The sequence below is a fragment of the Carya illinoinensis genome, chromosome 10 (assembly GCF_018687715.1).
Source record: "Carya illinoinensis cultivar Pawnee chromosome 10, C.illinoinensisPawnee_v1, whole genome shotgun sequence".
Lineage (NCBI taxonomy): Eukaryota > Viridiplantae > Streptophyta > Magnoliopsida > Fagales > Juglandaceae > Carya > Carya illinoinensis.
In genome coordinates, this window is record NC_056761.1 from 24,460,292 (window position 1) to 24,484,457 (window position 24,166).

General features: G+C 34.6%; 1 protein-coding gene across 1 annotated transcript; it reads left to right on the forward strand.

The window, feature by feature from the left end:
- The first annotated feature begins 2,427 nt into the window (after nucleotides 1-2,427).
- LOC122279268 (alpha-L-arabinofuranosidase 1-like) lies at nucleotides 2,428-15,665 on the forward strand. The gene is made up of 18 exons (XM_043089778.1): nucleotides 2,428-2,606; nucleotides 3,410-3,620; nucleotides 4,104-4,158; nucleotides 4,721-4,932; nucleotides 5,192-5,313; nucleotides 5,407-5,560; nucleotides 6,610-6,679; nucleotides 7,350-7,495; nucleotides 7,625-7,670; nucleotides 7,768-7,820; nucleotides 8,157-8,301; nucleotides 8,942-9,060; nucleotides 9,207-9,278; nucleotides 9,362-9,465; nucleotides 11,970-12,026; nucleotides 12,149-12,341; nucleotides 13,572-13,718; nucleotides 15,361-15,665. Exons 2-18 carry the CDS (start codon nucleotides 3,426-3,428, stop codon nucleotides 15,508-15,510), a joined length of 2,040 nt encoding a protein of 679 aa, XP_042945712.1. The 5' UTR covers nucleotides 2,428-2,606; nucleotides 3,410-3,425; the 3' UTR covers nucleotides 15,511-15,665.
- The last annotated feature ends 8,501 nt before the right edge of the window (nucleotides 15,666-24,166 follow it).

Here is a 24,166-nt window from a genome sequence, read left to right on the forward strand (position 1 = left end):
AACCTACAACTCCATACTCTTTTTTGTAATACATATCACCTGAACTACAAATCAACCAATAAAATATAATAATTGAAGGTTATATGAATCATTGATTGTTCGGGGTGGCTGTACATTATCCATGCGTACATCCATAGTGATAAAGAGTAAATCGACACTAGGCCCACGTCCACTGGAGTTCGGGAAGGGGATGAGAGAATCTATTATAATAAGTTTGTTTTACAGTATCTCATGGTCTCTCATCTTCACTATATAATAAATCCCGAAAATCCATCTCTTGGTGGAGATCTCATCGCTGGAACCCCTATCTTGAGGTTAAAGAAGCCTTCCTTAAGAAGTCTAGCCAAAAAGTCCATGAAATAGTATGTGATGGTGCCTTTTATATATTGCCCCTCTTTACTTTAGGTAACCCCACCTCTCTTTTATGTCTCATATTCTCTTTTCCTTATGACACCTTAATACCTTGCATTCTCTTGTGCCTTCTCCGTCTCATTTTCCTCTCTCTTCATTTGTATTCTAGTGATGATCCTTTAATAGAGTGGGCCTTAGGAACCATTTTGGCCTAGCGTATTTTGCTCTCTTATAATTGTATTGTCCATCGATCAACTTGTAAATTTTTTCTTAAAAAAAAAATAAATGATGATTTAATGGTGATGAGACTTGAAAGTGCCACATTTTGCATAGTAAAACAGGAGTAAGATGGAAGCGAAGTTTGTAGCATTACCCACTAATTTAATAAAGCTGTCGGTCAATTGGTTTCGAACTCCTTTTTCTTCCCCACTTATCACATGAGTAAATGAAGCTCTTTGAAATCACCAAAGTCTTTAGTTGTGGCTTCAAAGGTACATAAAAATGTATCAAAATGGTCATAGATGTCTTTGTAGCTGATTAGTATATTACGAGGTTTGGTCTTGGAGTGAACGCAAGGCATCCTAAAAGAACACTCCACGAATTCTGGGCTGTCTTCTTACACCTTTTTGTTTTGGGGGGCAATACGTACACGCATGCTTATACGTTTTGGGGGAGACGTATTCCTATAACTAAGGATGCCTGCTCATAGTTGTTGAGTTATTTCCAAGTAGGTTTGCAACTAGCATGCATTATTACTTGCTTAAAATAATTTATTTGCATTTTCTAGTGAGACTGAGTGGAGTTTAAGGGAATGTTTGGAAATAATTTTTATTTCATTACATTTCATCTCATTTTCTTTTTAAATCTCATTCAAATGCAAACACTTTTAAACTAATTATTATAACTTTTTCGAACCAATCATCACAACTTTTCCAAACAAAATATAAAAACTAAAACACAATTCAACATTTTTAAATCTCAAAACAAAAGAAAAATTCTATATGCAGTCATTTTTGCATACTCTTTTGTGCACTCCATTGATGTGATTGGTTGTATATTAAACAAATTGATCCAACCAATCATATCAGTAAAGTGCACATGAAGTACGCAAAAATGACTGTATATAGCATTGCTCAAACAAAAATAATATTAAAAAATAATATTTTAATTTTATAATATTTTTTATTCAACTTTTTCTTTCTTATTTTTTCCAAAAGTCAATAAATATTCAACTCAAACTATTTAACTACTATTTACAAATGATCTTATTGTTATTAACAAAATTCTCATATCTTATTAGGCAGATGTGTTCTTATAACATATCCCAAAATCATAATGTTTGTTTTGAATATTTCAAACTAAACGTGAATCGGATTTCACAATAAACTAATCAAAGTGGTTGCTCTTTATTAATAAATCGGTGAAATGGTAACTAGGGGAAGCTTCCAATTACGCTGTGTTCTATTTTAGCCTGATCTTCTAATTTTATATTGCAACACCATAATAAAATAAGGATTCGAATCAGTTGGGCAGCAACAGCTATCAAAATAATCATCAAATTCTGCAAAGTTAGGTCTGATTTGATTAGGCAGTTCAGATCAAACAAGATGAAATGTTTTTTTGAATATTAAATAAATTATTTTTATAATATAATTTTTTAATATTAGTTTTGTTTTAAAAATTAAAAAATTTAAATTATTTATTATATTTTGTGTAAAAATATATAAAATTTGTAATAATTATATTAGATGAGATGAGATGAAATAGTTTAATTTTATTTTATCATTAATTAGAGAATTTATTGGATGATTTAAACGAATATGTAAAAGGTAAATGCATTTAAAGCATCTTAGGTAATGCATTTAAAGCATCTTGTGCATACATATTTCTTGATCAAATCATATACAAATATAAGAGATCTTTTCTCTCTAGTTTGATCTAATTAAGGACGATAATCAGACAAGGTTTTTTTACTTAAAAAAAAACCTAAAAAAAACCTAGGGGGAAGATAGATCATAGAATCCATGGCGAGGGGTCCACGACCGAATGACGGAGTTGTACCTTGCAATTCACTGCCTAAACGTATTTTGCTGACGTGAAGGCAAGGCAACAAGTACCCCTGGCCCAACTATAAATTGACTCTGTTGGGATTGAAGACAGGCGCAGTCAAACCTCCCACTGGTTGGAGACATCCGTCATCCATTCTGCAACACTGTTGTCTCACTCCTGCTTTCTTTCCCCAGCAATCCATCCTGGTAACACTCTCTCTCTCTCACTCTCTCTCTCTCTCTCTCTCTCTCTCTCTCTCTTCCCTTTGAATTTCCCTTCTGAAACTTATTTCTGGGGATCATTATTTCTGGACTTATATTCTGTATTAATGGAATTGCGTCTCTGATGATTGTTGGGTATTCTGTTGTTTTGCTTTTAAACTTGGGTTCTCCCTTTTTTGGTTGACCATGATAATTGAACTGAAGTTCATTCTTTGTGTTGTTTTGTTCTTGATTAGATTGGTAACGTAGGCAATAATGTCATTTTAAGGCTTAGTTTCTGATTCACGGTTCTACTGTTTGTTTGGGTCTACTCTATTATTTCGGGGTGTTTCAATAACTCTCTCTCTCTCTCTTCCCCTCTTGCATTCAATCACGGTAAATTGTTCAAGCCACTACCTCTGCTGCAATTGCAATGAAAACTTTCAAACTCGGCAGTTTACATTTATTGCCTCCTCCAGATTAAAATAGAGATTATATAAATCAAATGATGTAAGTGGGATTTTATCATGAAGTCATCAGCGTCAACTATTTATAATTCTCATTCTTCATCCCAAAATATTTGGAAAAGACATTGCGTATTAATTATTTTGTCCAATTTATATAGCTGGTAGTAGTATTCATCTGACGGTGGTCAAATGGTACTGATCAAAGATTTGCTTACGGGTTCGTACCTTTCGGCAGTTCCTAATCTTGAGCATATCAGACAAAAGTGTGCTTATCCTTTTATCTTCTCGTTTTGTTTGATTAGTCACAATGTAGCTGAATATGCTCCTTTATGTCTTCATAAGGTTTTGAACAGATCAAATGTGGTGGTACAAAATGGGTTCTTGCAAGGTCCCTTACAGTGTTCTTCTGCTTTGCTTTTTCGTTGGGAATTTTTTTGTGCCTCAATGTCTTGCTATTGGAGTTGACGCCAACAAAACAGCATTGCTGCTTGTAAATGCTTCTGAAGCATTGGGACGGCCAATACCCAAAACACTTTTTGGAATATTTTTCGAGGTTAGTTTGTTGACCTGGTATTACACATCCCTTCAATTCTGCTTGATTTTTAGCTATAAAAAATTCTGATTGATTTTCAGTTGGTCTCTTTCTCTCTCTCTTAAATCTTCACAGTTCCTATTTTGAATTCCCAATTGTGCTTTATATGCTATCTGTATCGTAACTATGGTCCAGTTCAAGTTTGTATACTTGCAAATGGCAACACAGATGCATGCTTGCGTTTACACATTCATGTATGTGTACGTGTGCACTAAAATGAAGTTGTGTATCTCTAGGAGTTTGAGACTTTTTAAATGGAACCTTGATTGGTCTGGCCATGCTCCATTTGATTTTAATCTTGTAAAATGTTTCTGAGGAGAAAAATAAATAGATGGATAAACTGTGTGTAGAATTTGTGAACCTTTATGATGTTTATGATGATTTCTGTGCATAATAGAAATTTATGACTAGGGTAAATGATCATCATCTCACATGTTTCTGCAGGAGATCAACCATGCTGGTGCTGGGGGGTTGTGGGCAGAGCTTGTGAGCAACAGAGGTGATCATTTCCTACTACTCTAAACTTTCAATATATGAAAAGAATAGTAGAAAGAAGAGACCCATAGTAAGCGTTTCAATGTGTGCCAGATTCTCACTAAATGCTTGATAGTACTTTTCTTAGATTTTCAGAAGATTTATAATTCGGTATCCAACTCTCAAGCTAGCTTTGTATATGTGATATCCCATATTAAGTAGTTAGTGTAGGTGGTCTATGTGATTCCACATTGCTTGGAAGGGAGAAGTTTTTGCTACTTTACAATGTTCTAATGGGCCTCCAATTGTAGCATTGACTAGTCATTTTGGAGTATAGGCCCAAATATGGCTTAGGCCTCCCTTGGGGCATTACAATATCGATCTAAAAAACCCTCATTGAATTTTCTTATGACATTTTATATCTTTGTCCATCTATTTATTGTCACACACTAGCAGCTTTTTAGATGCAATACCTGATCTTTGGATTTGGCAAATTGGTGGCTCACATGCTTTTTCATGTCCGGTTGACTTCAAATTCCTCTGTATATTATAATATCTCAGTGATTCTCATGAAGTTTCTTGTCCAGGTTTTGAAGCTGGGGGCCCTAATGTTCCCTCAAATATTGACCCCTGGTCTATTATTGGGGATGAATTTTCCCTTATAGTATCGACTGACCTCTCGTCATGTTTTGAACGTAATAAGGTTGCACTCCGAATGGAGGTGCTATGTGACAGTGAAGGTACTGCTATCTGTCCAGCTGGGGGAGTTGGTGTTTATAACCCAGGCTTTTGGGGCATGGTAAGCTCTAGTTGCTACCTCTTTTACAAGATTAATGATATGAATATGCTTCTAACCTTTTTGCTCCCTTTATTTCTTTTCCACACTGATCTGGAAGACTTAAAAGTCCAAATCTGGTGTGCATGGAATCACGAACCTTTTGGGAAAATAATGAATATTTAGAGACAGTTTAGAGTCTATGTGAGGTTGAGGAGATTTAATTGTGTAGGACACAAGATGCTGTAGTGTGACAAACTGCCTTGCTTTTGTTTTCTTTCAGAATATTCTGGAAGGAAAGACATACAAAGTGCTTCTGTATGTTCGTTCTTCAGGAGCAATTAATGTATCTGTATCATTGATGGGCTCAGACGGCTTGCAGACTCTATCAACTGCTAACATTATGTGAGTAATTTACTCATTTGTTCAGAGTTCTGTAAATGTTATGTGATCAAATGGGGCTAATGCATCCTTTGAAATACATGCCTTGCCTCTCAGAGCTTCTGCATCTGAGGTCTCAAACTGGACAAAGATGGAGGTCCTGTTGAAAGCCAATGCCACAAATCCTAATTCTAGACTTCAATTGACAACAACCAGGAAAGGAGTTATTTGGTTTGACCAAGTGTCAGCTATGCCCTTGGATACATACAAGGTATCTGCTGATTTTCTATCACATATATGCTTTTATATGAGTTATAAATACGCTCAAACTGTGGCTTGTATACATAGATATAATATGTTATACATTTATACATTCTTTTTATATTAGTGTAACAATGTAATTATCCTAAATAAGCATGTATCTCTCTCTTTAGAAAGGAGGTGAAAGGAAACCGATAATCTCAAATGTTTATAAATGAATGAGTTGAATTGTCTTCTTTAAGGATGGTTGGTGAATCCAATCTGTCCATCGTAAGTGATGGGGTGCCCATTGATTTTTCATGTTTCTTTGCATTACCCCTCCCCTGTACCATGCAATGGAATTTATACACGTAACTGGTGTTTTTCATGCCAATGCCGGGCATAACACTTATTTTATCTTAATTTTGATTGTGAAAATATGCACATTAAGGAAAGATCTTTGAATATGAGATGGTTATATATTATTTTGAAGGCCCCCCTTGCCCTGAAAATCAGATGTTTATTTGTAAATCTAGTATAAAGTAGTCTGAATACACAAGCCTCTTGTGGTTTCTGCGAGTGGCAATTATCAGCTACACTTCCTTATGCTAATGTTGTTTCTTGCTTTTATGTCAACCCCTTTAAAAGGTAGTATAAACTAAATTGCTCTCATGAAAATTTGGGACTTTATCCCGGGAAGTCCATTAAGAGTGAAAAAAAAGAAGGTACAATACATTAATTAAAAAAAGTAATAATCAGTGAAAAATCTGAGACAAATCTGCATAGATTGTGCTATTATTGTCAACAACCTGACAAGCGTTTAGCCACCATTGTATTTTCGAAGTTGAAATTATCCTCCTTAAATTTGTTTAAAAGCCATAGCCACTTAATGACATAGAAAACGTAAGGGAGTACAAAGCTTCTTTGACCAATTTTGAGATTTGGACAATATAGGAAGTGGAACTACCTTATGGAAGTTTGAAACTTTTATATAGATTATATATGAAAGGTTTCACCTTTAGTCCATGATGCTTTTTTCACATCTAGTTAGTCTTTTGACAAACTTTGTTCTTGGCACAGGGACATGGTTTCCGAAGTGAGCTTGTTGAAATGCTGGCAGTTCTAAAACCTCGATTTATCAGATTTCCAGGTAGTCATAATTTTATGTCTTCTAACTAAAATTTTCAATTATGGTAGTGGGTTTTTTCATACAAATGAACTTAATAATATTTAGACTTGATCATGCTGGTTTCTGAGTCTAAATATGTGGATATTGAGGTTTATCTTTTTTGAACACTTGATCTATGCCTTCCTTTTAGGCACATGGTGGTTCCTTGTTTTGATTACTTATTTGTCTCAGGATTTTTCCCTTTATGACACACGACTTGTGCTTTTGTTGGTGCAGAGAAATCCATTTGTGAAATCAAGTAGAGTTTTCTTGAAGTTTTGTTCAGATGGATCTACCTATATATATATATATATAGAGTTTTCTTCAAATGGGTCTTAATTCACACTTATTTTGCCTCTTTGATGTCTGTCTTAGGTATTATGGATGGTTTTGACTTTAAATCTTTAGGTGGAATTCTTTATCCTTTTTTTGTTATTCTGGGGCAATACCATATTCAGGGGCTTTTCTTTCATGTTTTATTACTTATGAAAAAGAAAGGATGTACTGTATGCTTCTTTACCTTAATTTAATGCCGAAAAGCCACAAATCCTAGAACTTTTTGGTGAGTGAATGGACAAAAACTTATGAAGCCTTTCAGATTGATCTTCCAACCTAACTATAGATGTATTGTCCTCCGAATATATTGCATCAGGTGGCTGTTTTGTTGAAGGTGAATGGTTAAGAAATGCATTTCGCTGGAAAGCAAGCATTGGACCCTGGGAGGAGCGACCAGGGCATTTTGGTGATGTTTGGATGTACTGGACGGATGATGGCCTTGGCTATTTTGAGTTTCTCCAAGTCGGTATCTTATTTAATGCTTTGGGTGGAGTATTTTTGTACCTCTTAGTAACCTGAATAAGTTCCATGTATGCTGCTTGAGGATGTATTGATCCATAATATTTTTATTTATTTTTTTCATTTCTGCAGCTAGCAGAGGACCTAGGGACATTGCCAATATGGGTGTTTAATAATGGTACTTTACCAATGCTTGGTGATTTTAACTATTTTTCATTTCAATATAGCAGTTGCATGATACATCTCTTATTATCTTTATGTAAACAATTCTACAGGAGTCAGTCATAATGATCAAGTTGATACTTCCAGTGTCATTCCTTTTGTGCAAGTAAGGCTGATTTTGTTTCTTCCTACTACATTAAGTTGATCAACTTGATCAAGTTAATACTTCAACGTTAACTGTATTTTATGGTGGGAAGATATTTCATTTGAATTTCATTGGCCTAATTTCTGTTGTTATTACGGATAACATTTTAATAGGGTTTTATAGGTGAAAAGGGGGGACCTGATAACAAAAGGAAAAAAAAAATGAAAAATGAAACCAATTTCGTGTTACTAATATCTCCCCTGTTCATGTTTTGTAGAATTCAGCCTCATTGATTGGTGGTAAAATTATATATTGCTATGCTATAGAATTTTCTTTGATTAAATGACTTGATTACAGGAAGCCCTTGATGGTATTGAGTTTGCCAGAGGTGATCCTAATTCTACATGGGGTTCTATTCGAGCTGCAATGGGACACCCAGAACCCTTTGACTTGAGATATGTTGCTATAGGGAATGAGGATTGTGGGAAAAAGAATTACCGAGGTTTGCATATATTTTTAGTTGTTGATGATGTTGTGCTTATGTTTACAAAATAGCTTATAAATTGAGCATAAGATGACCTACTCCATACATCAAGTAAGATGTCTGCGTATCACCTACCCATATTGCTAAATTATTGTTTTCTGTATAAATTACTAAAGTCTATTTCCCATTTTATCTTATTTCCAAAGTCATATATAATCAATGAGCTTTACTTCCCTTTATATTGGGTATAATAATCTAGAATATTAATATTATTTATTTAAAATAGTTATTCTTGTGCATCATGCAGATCTATGACTATTTTTCCTAATGTCTAATGATGTTAACTCTAGTATTCTAAGAAAAAAACTAATAGTCACGCTAATGATCCTTATTGGCCTTTATATGGCTCATTATGTCTTTCTCATGCACATCTCACTAAAAGTTTTGTTGAAAAACTCTCAACTTTGGCTTCCAAGGAGATTGTGAAGTGTACTGGATGCTTAATTTAACTGTTTGCCATAATTTAGTTGCAATATCCATTATTCCTTCTAAAAAGATTAAAACCCAAAAAATAGAAAAACAAACTATCATCGCGATACGGATTGTGTGTGGATACCTTATATTTATTACTTGCCTTCTTTACTTGTTCATTGACCAGGAAATTACCTCAAGTTCTATAGTGCCATAAACAAGACCTATCCAGATATCAAAATGATCTCAAATTGTGATGGGTCTTCTCAACCATTGGATCATCCAGCCCACTTTTATGATTTTCATGTAAAATTTCTATCACCATTTCTTTTATTTCATATGTAAATGGACTTTTGTCAACAAACAATTGCGTTATGATTTGAATGTATTCAGTCTTATGTTGGGCAACAAGGAATGAGAAACTTCTTACCACTGTCTGGCTTCTTATTTAGGTTTATACGTCTGCCAACAACTTGTTTACTATGGCTAATCAGTTTGATCATACATCACGTGAAGGTCCAAAGGTGTGTTGGTGCGCCTCTTATGATATAATATTTACTTTTGATGAAATACCTATGAATAATGTTTCTATTGAAATACAATTCAGGCTTTTGTAAGTGAGTATGCTGTAACTGGGAAAGATGCTGGCAAGGGAAGTCTTTTAGCAGCACTGGCTGAGGCTGCATTCCTTATTGGGATTGAAAAGAACAGGTTTGACGTAACTTTTTAACTTGTGTCCCGTAATATTGTTCTTGCAAAATGTAATTACTTCAATTCACACCAAATTTGAAATTTCTTTTTTCCTTCTCTTGATAAGTTCTTTTCGGGGAAACAGTAAACTAAGGTGCCAGGCACTGTTGAAAACTTCTATAACATGATGAGTGTTCCCCACTCTTTTTCCCAGTGTAAAACATGAACTATTTTTTTGATAGGTAGCGTAAAACATTAACAATTTTACTCCACTAGATTTTCATTTGTGAACAAAAAATTTCATTCATTTTTTATTTAGAAATAGTGTATATTATAGAAATATTCTGCCTTGGTTACCATTGGCAGAGAAGTTATATCTCTAGGCATGTTAGTTGTTATGTTAACTACTGATCATCTGAACTTCAGCAAGAAGCTGTTTGATGTATCGAAATTGTAGAACACCTAACCAACTCAACATTGGATGGGTTCCATGTTTGAAAAATATTCCATAGTAATGATTATAAATATTTTAGTCCCATAATAGTTGGTGGCATGCAATAGTGAAGAAATTAGTCTTAATGCTCCCAACTGTGCTAAGCAGATGGAATGATTGAGTTAGAGTTCCATAAGACAGCCTTAAACGTGAAATTGGGGGTTTGGACAGGTAGATTAGCAGTAAGGAGGTTGACGTGGATTTGCTTCTGGTGAGAGTTATGGACTTCTCTCCTGCTAGGGGATTGAAGAACGTAGTGTTCCTAATATCTTTCCCATTTCAGAGAGGGGAAAAACTCATTAGCTGCAGATTGGATGTTAAGATTTCAGTATTGCTGATAATTTGAATGATCCTACAGGAGAGGCTCACTAGCTTCAATGGATTGGTTGAATCCATTTTGTTTCTTGGTACATAGATTAAGTCCTTCAGATTGATTAATAGACGTAAAATCATAAATAAAAATACTTACATATATATATATAAACCATCTTTCTCATGCATGTTAATTATTAAAATGATCAACTTGAATTAATGAGTCAAGAGAGGTTCTTGAGTGGGCATACTCATTTCATCAATCGTGTAATTATTTTAATGTAGAAAATTTCATTGTAATTGGCTGGCACAAATTGAGGCCAACAGATAACTTCATTAGTGAATGGTTTGAGCTCATATATAAAATACTCAAAAGACTTTTTGTAGCAAGAATAATGATGTTGAAATGGATGAGCAGAGTATAAATAAATAAAACCAAATCCAAAAGTCTTTATGAGAAGGAAACGGTGGTGGTGCTTTTTGATAAAATGAAGGATGCCATCTTATATGGTTTGCTTGGATGCAACACAGGCATCCGCCAACAGAAGAGTCATCTGATTTAAACTAAGGGTGCTAAAAGGTCAATAAACTGGTCAGATAGAATGTGTAGAGGGTGTGAGAGAAGACATGATAGCTAGGATATAATGGATCGCATGGCTTTAGACAATGTTGTATGGGAAATTGATTGAGATTAACTGAAACAAGCACATGTTGAGCCTTTATTTAGCAATAAGTTCATTATAATATGTAGTGATAATGTGTAGAGGGTGCTAAGATGCATGTGATATGTATTAGTACTAGCTGTGGAACAATTAACATTCTAATCATGTGTCTAGTTGAGCCAAAAAGAAAGCAAAATGGAAAAAAATACAAAAGAAGGAAAAATCCAAAAAATATGGAAATCTACAAATGCTGTCCACAACATCCCAAGCTTGCAATTCCAAGTGATCCCACCGACCCTAAAGAGAGTAGACATGACTGATTCTATCCAAAAAGCATGCTCTGGCAATTGAATGACAAGAAGTGAATCACCAAATAAGTTGGTGCTTACTTCTGACCCTTACAAAATACACGACAGTAACAAAAAATCAGTTTCAGGCAACCTAGCTTTCAAGTACCATCCCTTTAAGGACAGGTCTTGTTGTTTGCCAACAAATATTTGGTTCCTTTTACAAACTTTATGTTGATAAATTCACGGTTCTAGAAGTTCATTTCAGACAACTGAACCTTCAATCCTGTCTTTTTAAGAACCAAAAAGATTTGTGCCAAAATAACAGATGCCAAGAAGAATAAAAGGCCTTGGACACGTAATGGATCTAGAAGTACGATTTCAGCATCCCCCTGACCAAATCCACCCATATTAAACACCATAATTATGAAATTGTCCAATATTCAGAAATTTTTAGTTCAGTTTGTAAGGGTAACACGGCCTCCACGATGCTGCCATTTAGTTTCACTGGTAAATGCTATTGGGTATACAGAAAGAATGCCTAGTTTGTCTCGATCTAACCTGCTTTGATTTGTATTAATTGTCCAAATTCACAATGTTAAGCCTCTCAAACATACCTGATGAGCAGTTTTCTTTATAGTTGAGTTTCTAGCTGGAGGAGGTCGTAAATAAATACTTGTTTGTTTTAAATGTCTGACCATCTCAATCATGAAGAATATTATCATCTATCAGAGAGATAAGCTGCTAAGGACTTCCATTATTTCAATGCAGTGATGTAGTTGAAATGGCAAGCTATGCTCCACTTTTTGTGAATGCCAATGACAGGCGGTAATTTTTCTCCCAAACTTTTATCTTTAAAATATCTTTCCACCTGTTTGACTTCTGAAAGAGAAAATTGAACCTCTATGCTATATAATTGTTGTACTGAAATTGTAAATCTGTCTATCAAGGTGGAACCCAGATGCAATTGTCTTTGATTCTTCACAGCAGTATGGAACACCAAGCTACTGGGTGCAAAGTTTTTTCGCAGAGTCGAGTGGAGCAACTGTTCTTCATACAACACTCAATTCAAATACATCTCTTATTGCATCTGCAATTACTTGGAAAGACTCAGATGCTGACAAGACTTACCTAAAAATAAAGGTATGCTTACTTGTAATTAATCTCACTATCTTTATGCACTACCCCATTTTCCAGCACATACAAGTTCAGAGATATTTTCGAATTTTACTTTGTTCACTGGAAACCATCTGAGGTAATTGTTTCATGCATCACTTATCCTGAAAGAATGGTTCTCTCTCTCTCTCTCTCTCTCTCTCTCTCTCTCTCTCTCTCTCTCTCTCTCTCTCTCTCAGAGGATCATTCCAGAAGTGTATATTACATATATATATAATTTATATATGTTGACGCCCGACAATTTGTTTAGCTGGCATACTCTTTGTTTTCTTATAACATTTGCTCATTTGTGTTGCAAGAAATGCAAGTACTGGATCTTATTAACGTTTTTTCATAAATTGTATTGGATGAAATGATATGGTGTCTTATTATGCATTGTGCCATTCTTTTTACGTTCATGTTGCTACCTTTGCCTGTATTCATTCTGTGGTTGCACTCCCCTTTTTCGTATACATACACAACTATGCATTGGATAGTTTTTTATTTATTGGTTGGGGTTCATCTGCAGTTATTGAGACTTGAGTTTTTTATGCTGAATGTTGTGCTATGGTTGTGTATATTAAATGTGCTTCTGTTGGCACCAAAAAAAAAATCTCCATGCTTTCTAATTTATGTGTACACATGAAAAGAAAGAACCATCACATTGAAGTCCAAGACTGCAGAACACTGTTAGACACCATAGGAAGTGGTATATTGAGCACCCATCTACCTAACTTTAGGAACAACAATAGTTTTTTAATCATTCTATAGTTTTGCCTTTCAATCAAATATTGGGTGTAATGTGATTTAGCAAGCTTTTTTTATTTAGCAAACTTATATGTGTACTAATTTCTTGTATACATGAAGTTAAAATGGTGGAGAGAGAGTTTTTTCTAGAGGTAGTAAATTTCTACAGTTGTTGACTATACAGAAGAAAAAAAAACACGTACTCAAAACGCATAGATAGATACATATATTGATGAAAAGCAAGATATAGTGCAACAATGGGTCCTGTAACATTCAGATCAGTATGATGAATCCGTATAGTGATTTTGCTCTAAGCTCTCTCTGCGTATATCCTTGAAGTTCTCAAAGTTGATAGTTGCATCATTGGCTTTTGTCACTGTCTTATAAACTGATTGGACTATTGTCCGTATCTGACTTATTGGCATTGTTTTCACTCTGGGAGGATTTTTTTTTTTTTTCGGCTTTTTGCAGGTCGTGAACTTTGGAAGTGACCAAGTTAATCTCACGATTAGCGTGGATGGATTGGAGCACAACTCAATACAGTTATCTGGGTCAACAAAGTCTGTACTCACCTCTGGTAATCTCATGGATGAGAACTCCTTCAAGGAGCCAACAAAGGTAATTCAGAAATCTCTTTTTTGGTCGTATCAGAAAGCATGTCTTCTAACTGGTGTAGGGTTCTCCACATATTCGTGTATTTGTACATGCTATTTTAAAGGTATCCATTTATGAATGGTCTTTTCATGATTACCTTCAATAAAGATGATCTTTGGACATTATGAAATATTAGGAGAAGTTATTAGAATATAATTATGAAGTGAAATATTCTTTGACCAAGACAATGATCTACGGTGTACATTCTGAAATATTTTGAAAGATAATGGTTCTGATAAGATTTTTCCACCATTTTCACACCCAGCCCTGTAAAGGGAAAGTTATTAGCATTTAAATGTTTATTTATTTATTTACTTCTGAATAAACGTTGATTTGATCAGAAACTAATTAAATAGCAACAATTTAGCTGAACTTTGCTATTAAAATCTTCTAGTCAATTCAGTTTATCTAGGGTCATCATCTCTCTTGTTTGGTTGATGGCTTTCATGACTCCCAGGATCCACCACAAATAAAAAATGGCAGTAGGAAATAAAAGGAGAATAAAACTTGACAAAGGGGAAAATTATTCTCATAAATATAAAGATGATTGAAGATCTGTGAACTGCCAATAGAGCCAAGTACAACCCCTGGCTATGTAGTCAAAGTTGGATCTCAAAATGCGTCAGAGAACCCCATTTTCTGAAAAATTCATGGAAGAATTTTAGTCTGTCTTTTGAAATGATACCAAGGAATTCTTAAATTTCCCAAGATTCAAGTGCTTGTTCTAAGGAGATGTAGGAGGACATCATCAGAACCTTTGTTCCTTAGATTTCTTTTGATGAGATGGCCTTTGACAATGGTTTCAATCCACAATTTTGAGGATGCTTAAAGCAAAAGAAAAAATGTTACCCTCTTTTGCTTTATTAACTATGGTAGACGCACAAAGTGGTATAAAATGGAACTTGAGGCATAAAATACTGCCAACCTTCTGTTGACTAGGGTTCCAAAACAATTTTATTTTCTGAAATTTATGTAGGTCCGATTGCACATTGTTTCTGAAGTCCTCCCCTTCGTTGCACACTCGGCTTTCAATGTATCACTCCTTTATGATAATACATCTTCATTTATTTAGACATAACCCTATCAGCTTAAGTTTTTGAGATATCGAATTGTAAATGGTACAATTATTGTCTTCTCGTGAGTTTTTCATTCTTATGCATTTATTCTTTACCACTTAGTTTACTTAAGAGAATTTTTGGCCATTCATTTAATCTAGGCCTCATCCAAATTTCTAAAAGCATGTTCTGGTACTTCCTGATTTTATTTTATGGCTGTAATGAGGATGCTTTCTGGGTTGTCCTGAATATCGATCTTTTTCTTATTAACATCTCTAGTTATTATACCAATCTAGTTACTCTAATTTCTTGGAACAAGTTTCTATTTCTTCTGTTCTTTTCTTTCTGCAAGATGAGATTAATCTAATTCGTTGATTTCACTTCTTTACAAAACGATATTCATTTTGTATTAGAGACTAAAACAGTTCAGTTTTTAGAAATTCACCAGAAGTTTTAAGAACCTTATACAGGGAAGTAGCCTTGGGTGTTTGATTAACATTTATCAAAAGGTTTATTTTTTATTTTTTGTTGTCTTTCATTGTGTAATACAGGTCAAGCCGGCCTTCACCATGCTCGAAAATGCTGGCAAGGACATGGATGTCATACTTCCTCCACACTCTTTCACTTCATTTGATTTGTTAACGGAATCCAGCGACCTCAGGACCATGGCTACTGATACTTTCTCCAGATCGTCTTACTAAAATATTTAACTGATGAATTAGAAAGTTTAATCTTAAGAAGTAAACTAATAACTCAACTAAAGATGGCATCATCCATGCATGCCAACTATTCAGTTGGAGACTATCTTGCTGTAAAAAAATAATATCTTAAAAAAATAATATCGTACTTCTTGCTACTTTTCAGTTTTATGCTGGAATGTTAATGTATGATTACTATATACAGTACTCTTGTTGGAGAAATTCTTCCTTCCAGTTCGTGTTGATATTACGATGCGCGTGTTAAAACGTAACATTCCAAGCCGGAATTCCTTTCCACATTCATTCCAAAATACTAAATGGCTGGTCCGGAAAAATCGTTGTTGATGGCGAGGACTGGGCGGCAAGCTCTTGCAATCTAGGCTGCCCAACCAATCTGCCCGGCCTGCAAGGGTAACGGTTGAAAATCTGCTCGTTACTCCGGATGGGCGGTGGATTCATTAAAAATATTCAAAGCAAACAAGTGGGTGGCGATGGGCACCCGTCCACCTAAGTATATAACCCTATGAAAAAAAACCTACTAGTTCAATTATCATTTCACATTGGGACTCATCCCCCCCTCTCTCTCTCTCTCTCTCCCACCTTTTTCTATCTATCTTCTAGTAGATTTTGAGCCGTGGAATACTCGAACTGGTTGTAGTCGAGAGACCATAGTCATGGGTCTTTCGAGCTCGTTGTAGCTGAGAGACCCACAACCATGGTAGCAAGTTTCTTGAATTGGGTTTCTTGGCCATGGATAAGTTGTTTTTCATTATATTTGTAACTTATGGTTGGATCTACGTATTTGAAGTTTGATCTAGATTTTTGGGAATCGAATATGAAGATTTTGGATATGGATCTATGATTTTGCGGTTTGTCTCTGTTGTGTTTAGCGAAAAGGATTGGGGCAATTCAGAGTCCGACGACCGTGATGGATTTTTTTATGGGTAGAGCATAGAGGCGATGGGTTAAAAAATCTAAGATGCGGGGGGTGGAGAGGTGGCAAATGGTTAGCGGCTCAAGGTGGGGGCGGGGTGGAAAATGGTGTGGGGGCTCTCATGAAATGAAATCTCGAAGACAATGTAAACCCAACATGTATTTAATTTGAAAAAAATAAATAAATAAACCGTGTGTTAGAAAATTTAGAAGATTATGAATTTCATATAAAAAAAAAATGTAATTCTATTAAATACAATTTATTTTTTGAGTAATGTTTGATACAGTCGTGGATTATGCAAGCGCTACACAATTCCTTAGAAAAAGAGTGGGGTCTACTGTTACAAAATTAATTTTTTCATGTGAATCTTATATTTATTCATTTTTTTAATAAAAATGCGCGGTGTTTACACATAATTCATGACTATATCTAACATTACTCTATATTATATAATTTTTATTTAATAACTAAATGAATGAGAATAGATGACGTGACATTATAACTCTATTTGTTTAGTAATTAATATAAAAACTAATTAGTAATAATTATAATTTTGCGTAATGTGTGGTAATAATTAAAGTTTTTAAATAGAAATTAATATGTGTAATTGTTGATGAATAGCTACATTTGTTAATAGCTTAGTTTTTTTAAGAGAAAATGTTATCATTCATTCATCAGAGAAACTTACATTCGAATCAATCATAATATGTAACAAATAGCAATTTAATAATCCAATTTAAGCAACTAAAATGTAGATTTTACACGTAAATATAAATACATTATCTAAGAATAAGTTTGAAACTAACTTACAAAACTTCACAAAGTAATTTTTTTTCAAGGTTCAAGCAAACTGAAAGTGTATATTGTAAATATTAGATTTTGAAAAAACATTGAAACCAAACATACTTGTCGTGTACTAGGGTTTATGCTCCTAATCCTAATTGGCTAAAAACTCTCTTTTGTGATTCTTGAATCACACAAACACAAGGCTTAAGAAACACAAGTGAGTGTGTGTATGACAAGTGCGGCCGCATCCAAAAACCCTAATGGCCGAAAGTGCATGGCACAGATTGGACTTTTTCAAGAAGTGACCATGTTAAACCCTGCATGAAAACCCTAGTGATGGCCGAGCATGTCTTACTTCTACAAAAATTTCCCTTTTCCATTTTGCCATCAAGGATTTGGTCTCTTAGAAAAGAAAACCCTAGACAAACCATACTCGATAGGATTTAAACATGCTTGCCTTCTCATGGTCAAACCAATCACTCTATTATTCCAGTGAGACTTACAACAAAGCCATAACACAAGCCTCAACTCTCTTAAGCCGAACTCTCCAGCCAAAAACTCTTGTAAATGTGTGTATGCATGGGAAGAGAGAGATAGTGGCTTGAAGGTTCTTACAGTGCAATCCTTCCCAACAAGGTATTCTCTATTTGCCACCTATGCTTGAACGAAATGAGTGTTTGGACGAGAAGAAAATGGTGCTTGGTTCTTTCCTAAGGTGGGCAAGATAGAGAGGAAAAATGAGAAGGAATCTGGGGAAAGAAAAAAAAAAAAACCAAAATTACCTTGGATCTCCTTTAGCAAGTGTATGGGTGCCAACCATTAATGCCCCCAATTTATACTATTTCCACTTATTCTTTCTCCTATCATCACTTTTTTGGGGGAAAATGAAAAGTTTTTAGAAAATCCTTTGCATGGGCACCAAGTGGCCCCTTCTTCTAGCCCTAGCTGAAACACTCTTCCTCTTCCCTTCATTCTTGTGTTTTTTGGAAGAGTAATGCTACATACAGTCATTTTTGCGCACTCCCAGCGCACTCCACTGATATGATTGGCTGAATTAATTTTTTTTTAATACACAACCAATCATATCACTGGAGTGCACAAAGGAGTCCGCGAAAATGACTGCACATAGAATTTTCCTTCTTGGAAACTTAAGGGACTCACTTTGCATAGAAGATAAGTGGCGCCTCCTTTGGGGTGACCGAAAACTCTAAGCCTTCATTCATCCATATCTAGTCTAGATACAATGAACCTAAAGAAGTGACTTGTGTAGCTGCCAAATGGCATGGGGTTGGCATGTGGCTCTTATAAAAATCAAAATCCTAATGTCTTCTTCCATCCATAAATTCTTCTAAAAGTCATCTTGCATGGAGGACAAGTGTGATTAAGTTGAATTATTACATATTTTATACATTTAAAATCTATATATTTGAATCATTTCATTACATTATTATTGATTTTAGATGAAAAAATAGTTAAGTTATATAAATCTAAGTTATGATTTAAATTGACTAAAAGCATGGTTTATACTTAATTTTATAACTTATGATTTCATTGAACAATATTTCTTCACATGTATAACACATTTTTTATACTTTATTCCTTTTTATTCTAGTTTTTATTTCTTTATTTCAGGCCAAGAAACACAGAGCACTAAAAAAGAAAGACAGTTTATGGCTCCTCACAAAATGCAACGTAGCTCTCTTGGTCTTGTATGGATTTTTGTAGGCACGCGGGACCCAATTTTGGCTTTGGACGGACACGAGAAAATATAGGAGGGCCTTTTGATGTTTTCTAGAAAGGATATAAGAAGAAAGCTTCTTAGTTCTACACGGGTTTAAAACAAGGAAAATGACAATCTTTTATTACTTATATATTATTTTTGGGTATTTAATTTTTTTATTTTTTATTTTATTTAATGATTAAGGAGATAATTATTAATAAAATTATATATTTTTTTAATTGTTTTCTTAATAATTAAGAATGTTAAAAAAAAATACTTAAAAGAAAATGATAAAAATATAAAACAATTCAAATCCTTTATGAGTAGCAAATGGGTAACAATATAGTAGTAACCCTATCACAACCCTTAAAACAAAACGAAGTTTTCTTTGGCGCGTGGGGTAGAAACACAACATAAGGGGGCATTTTGAAAAGAATGCAATTATTATTTGCAGATAAGGCAATTTTATTTATTTATTTATTTATTTTAAATGAGGGCCTTTTTGAGTCTTATGGCTTTGGGGTTTTAACGGAAGATGTAATGTTGGAGAAGGGGGATTATTCTATCACCTCTTCTAGGGACAACCGGCCCTGTATCCTCGCCGCGATATCAACTGATGTAGCCTATAGATATTATTATTTAAAAAGAAAAAACAAAAACAAAACATGTGTAGTTGCAACAGCATCAAGCTCGCTCGTCAGCTTTGGTGAAAAAAAAATATCATTGCTGGTTCTGGGAGAAAAAACATTGGCTTCTGTATCTGTAGTTTTTTACCCATTGAAGAGATTGAATAAGAATTGTTGTTGTTAAGGTCTACCTTCTGGGACTCCTCATTTCTAAAGCTCATTGACCTTTATGCAACAATTTTATCAGACTTGTTAAAATTGTTAAGGATTTCTGAAACTTTTTTAAGGAAGGTACTTGTTCTCAACGCTGTCATATCCATCAAAGCTTGAGGCCCTCACAATGACTGTCTGAATTGCATCCATTAAACCAAAAAACTTGTGCCTCATAATTTCGTTCCGCGCAAATAAGAGTGGGGAAAGAGAGAAACTCATTGCCCAACAAACCCTTCAATAGGTCAAAGGATGGGCAACTAAATACTTTCTCCATTTGTGGACTTTTTTTTTTTTTTTTCTTACAGAGATACCAAGGCTTCAACTCTGTATCCCTTCTCTCTCTCTCTCTCTCTCTCTCTCTCTCTCTCTCTCTCTCTCTCTCTCTCTCTCTCAAATTTAAAACTCAAAAACCAAAACTTAACTTTTTGAATAAATTCAAGATAATTAGACAAAAAAAAAAACCGCTTTTATTTCGAAAAATTAAGCAAGCACAAAATGAGACCCAGAAAGGGAAAAAAAAATGCATTAGGGCATAGCAAACTTTCCGTTCATTTCACAACAAGTCTTAGAAACTAGAAGATGGATGATTCGGTGGGGAGGAGTTGATGGTGGGTGAAGAGAATAATAAAGATGGTGGGTTTCGAAGTTTGAGTGAAGATACAAGGATGGGGAGAAGACGAAGTGGGTGGCTCAGGTTCGTTTTGTCGTTCAAATTAGAACGACATCATCTAGGGAGTCTGCCACGTAAGAGCCAAGGCCGCAGCGGGGACACAGGCCGGTTGTCCCTAAAGTTTTTCTTATTCTATTCCTTTGGAGAAGGACTCAACAACAAGAGGGTTTTCTGGTCTACGCTACAACACTGTGAATTGAAGAACCCTAAGGGGTCCAACATCTAGGTTGCCAACCTTCCTCCACTGCTTGCCGCCTCCATCTCGAGCCATCTATCTGGTTCTTTCCATTACCTACTTTTTATCTAATTTCAATTTGAAATTTATGATGTATTTTTGAGGATTTTTGCTTAGAAGTTTGGGCATTTTATTTGTTGTTTATTTTATTTGACGCTAGTTATTTTTCTTGCTTCTTTAAGCTTCCATTAAATAGATATTATAGTTGTTATGGATTGATTTTGAGAATTTATGGTTTGAATATAAGGATGAACTCTAAAATCTTGATTTTAAGGTTTTTCAATTTTCAGTTCATATTTTGTCAATTATTTTCTAATCTAGCTTAATTGTTGGCTTAGTTTTATTAGTCTCTTAGTTCCATTAGACATTAGATTGATTAAAGGTCAATTAGGACTAAATAATTTCAGTTTTATTAATTAATTTTCTAATTAATTAAGATTGTTTAGCTTAGTTGGTTCCTTGATTATTAATTTCAATTTGTTAATCTCTTACATTTTATTTCGATACTTAAAAATCTAAAAATATGAATATAGTACACGACTAACACCCTTTTTATTTTTATTGCACTCTTCCATTCATTGCACATATCACAACTTTTATTTTTTCTTTATAAATATTTTCATCATTTTAAATAAGTTTGATTTTAAGCAACTTTCTCTAAAAAGACGATCTAAGAATTTATTCCTAATTACTACGCGATATTCTCCTGCAATTGAAATAACCTTTGTGCTGCTCATTTTTTAGTGAGTCAAAGTGGTGTGTGGCTTTTCAAAAAACTCAAACTCCCACTTCACCACTCTCATCATTGCTTCTTCTAAAATTCTTAAAGTTCAATGCATGTTTGCCAAGTGTATAGTTCTTGTAAAAATTGAATGGAACTCCTTTCCCTATAAATGTAATGATTGTGACTTGGAAACTCAAGAGCCTTTCTTCTACTTTAACTCCAGGTAGCGTCTCTCCCTTTCTTCCCAAACCCTAATTGGGTTTCAACCCTAAATCCTTATAGGGCATAAATTAGCTAGGCGTTGGGCCTCTCATTGGGTTGGGCGCCCATTGCACCATCACAAGACATAATCTACATTAATCTCACTTCTAACCTGCTCAATCCATTGGGCTTAAGGCCATCTAGATCAAAGCATAAATGGAAGCTAATATATATGAATGTAAACTTCGTATCAATGTCACATGGTGCCAACACATTTTGCGCAATTAGATGATGACGATTTCGATATGCCTTTTATGGTGTTTGCATGATCACCAAAATTAAAGCCAAACATCAGTTAAAACTAATGCAAAACAAATATTATAGTGAAATGTGTATTCCACTACACATAATGGTCAATTACCCAAATCATCATAAATAGAACATTCAACGGAATTTAGATTAAAATCAATATGTTCAAGTCTCTATATAAGGCCTGTTAAGAAAAAATGATGCGGACTTATATATAGGCTTTCTGATGCAAGATGATTTCCAAAATTAATATATATATACACACATATATACAACTTTATGTACAAGAGAATAACCCTATATATATATACACATTCTTGCATGAAGATTAAACTTTGATTAAAATGGTTGACATCTGGTACTAATTCATTGGACTGCAATTGACAGAAGGACAAAATGGTCAGCAATGCAGTCCATTCGAGGTTGACAAGTACCTCAAATAAGCTAATAGCTTGTTAAGACTCAAATTATTTATATATACCCCAATTAAATATAAACCGTACTTGATCAGGCTTTTATATGGTACTAATTCACTGAGTTACATATCGCTCACATCCAAATCATCATAAATCCAATGATCTATTTCCCCCTAAACTCCATAGAAAATTCACATTTGGGAGAGAACCAAAATCCCCTTCGGGCATTTGCCAAACAATATATGGTACTAATTCATCATGCAAGATGCAAAGTTGAGCGTATACCTGAGAAATCCAAGGTGGCCATCTGATCTAACTCGATGCAAATATGCATATAACTCTCACTTGGAGATAACGCTATATAGCTACCAAACTAAATAAGGGTGTTTATGGGAGTATATGCTATCTTTTTTTACAGGATCATGATCAGGTTGGCCGAGAAGATGATATATATTTATATATGGAGGGATTTGTTTTCAATCCAATATCCAAGGAGAACCAAGCATTATATATGGATCTCATTTGCATAGGGAGTGAATTTGCATGTTGGGAGGAGGCCGGATGTGTGGTTCAAGAGTACTGGAAGCTCATTCTGAATAATATAACCCAATTATTGTTTTGGTGACATGATGAGCTCAGGTACTTCGTCTTTGATCCTTAAAAAAATGTCTTCTGCTTCTACTCTCAAAGACGAAAGTACACCCATTTCAATTGATCCCCCCAGACAGAAAGTCACCACTATTGGCCAAATTTTAGGACCATGAGGATGGTAGATCGAAATTGCAGTTGAGGATTTGTGCAGTTGTGAGAAGTTTGGTTTTTTTCTCAAATCCAATAGTGTATAGGCAGTCTCTTCAAGTGAATCAAGACCTCTTTTCTCTAGCTACTTACAACCATCTTAAGTCCTATATAAGATCTTTAATCCACCAAATCACAGGGCATGTGGGGTTAACCCAAATGTTTGTACACCATGGAATGCAAGATGATAAAATATAATTAATTTAAAAAAGAAAAGACAGATCCAGAGGTGCGCTTGGGTGGCTTTGCAAGGGCGCACCCATATATCCTTTCCAAATCTTACCATCATTTTCTTGGCTTGTAATTGGTTCAATGGAAAGTAAGGTTAGATTTCATAGGTAAACTTTTCCTCTATATTCAACTGGAATTATTTGGCCGTGGCAATACGTCTCTTTTATTTAAATAATATTCTATGGTGTTCCCAAACATAACTACCCCTCGAGATAGTGATTTATAACCCACGATGATTAAGCAAATGTTCAGAGCATATGTTCGTAGCATATTATCTTCTTGGGTTACCGGCCAGGCAGATTAAGTACTCATCATAAAGGAGCACATTCCCATAAAAAATCTATGGTTCAATGAAGTTGATTGTTTTACCCCATGGATCAGTTAAGCTTTTCTACATTGAGAGACAAAATGATGTCAACAGTCAATTGGAGCATCAATACGCTTTATGGATTGTGAAAGGCGTAACATTGTGATACAGGTTAGTGTCTTCATATTGTTTTAGCAATGGAAACAAATCCAAGGTAACAGCAAAAAGGTACTTACAAAAAGAGGATCCATGACCTTAGTTTACATGTAATTCCAAAAGGAAAAATAAGAACCTATTCATCAGAATACTCGAATTGAGCCTTTAGACTGGTGGACCGGTGGTTTCATTAGTTGTCTCCTACCGGCAATTTTTCACTATTAAAACAAGTTCTATTTATTTCCTTCAAAAGGACCGGTATATATATACACACACACATATATAAGGGGTGGTGATGTGTAAATTTCTTAGTTAGCATTTATATTGGTATAT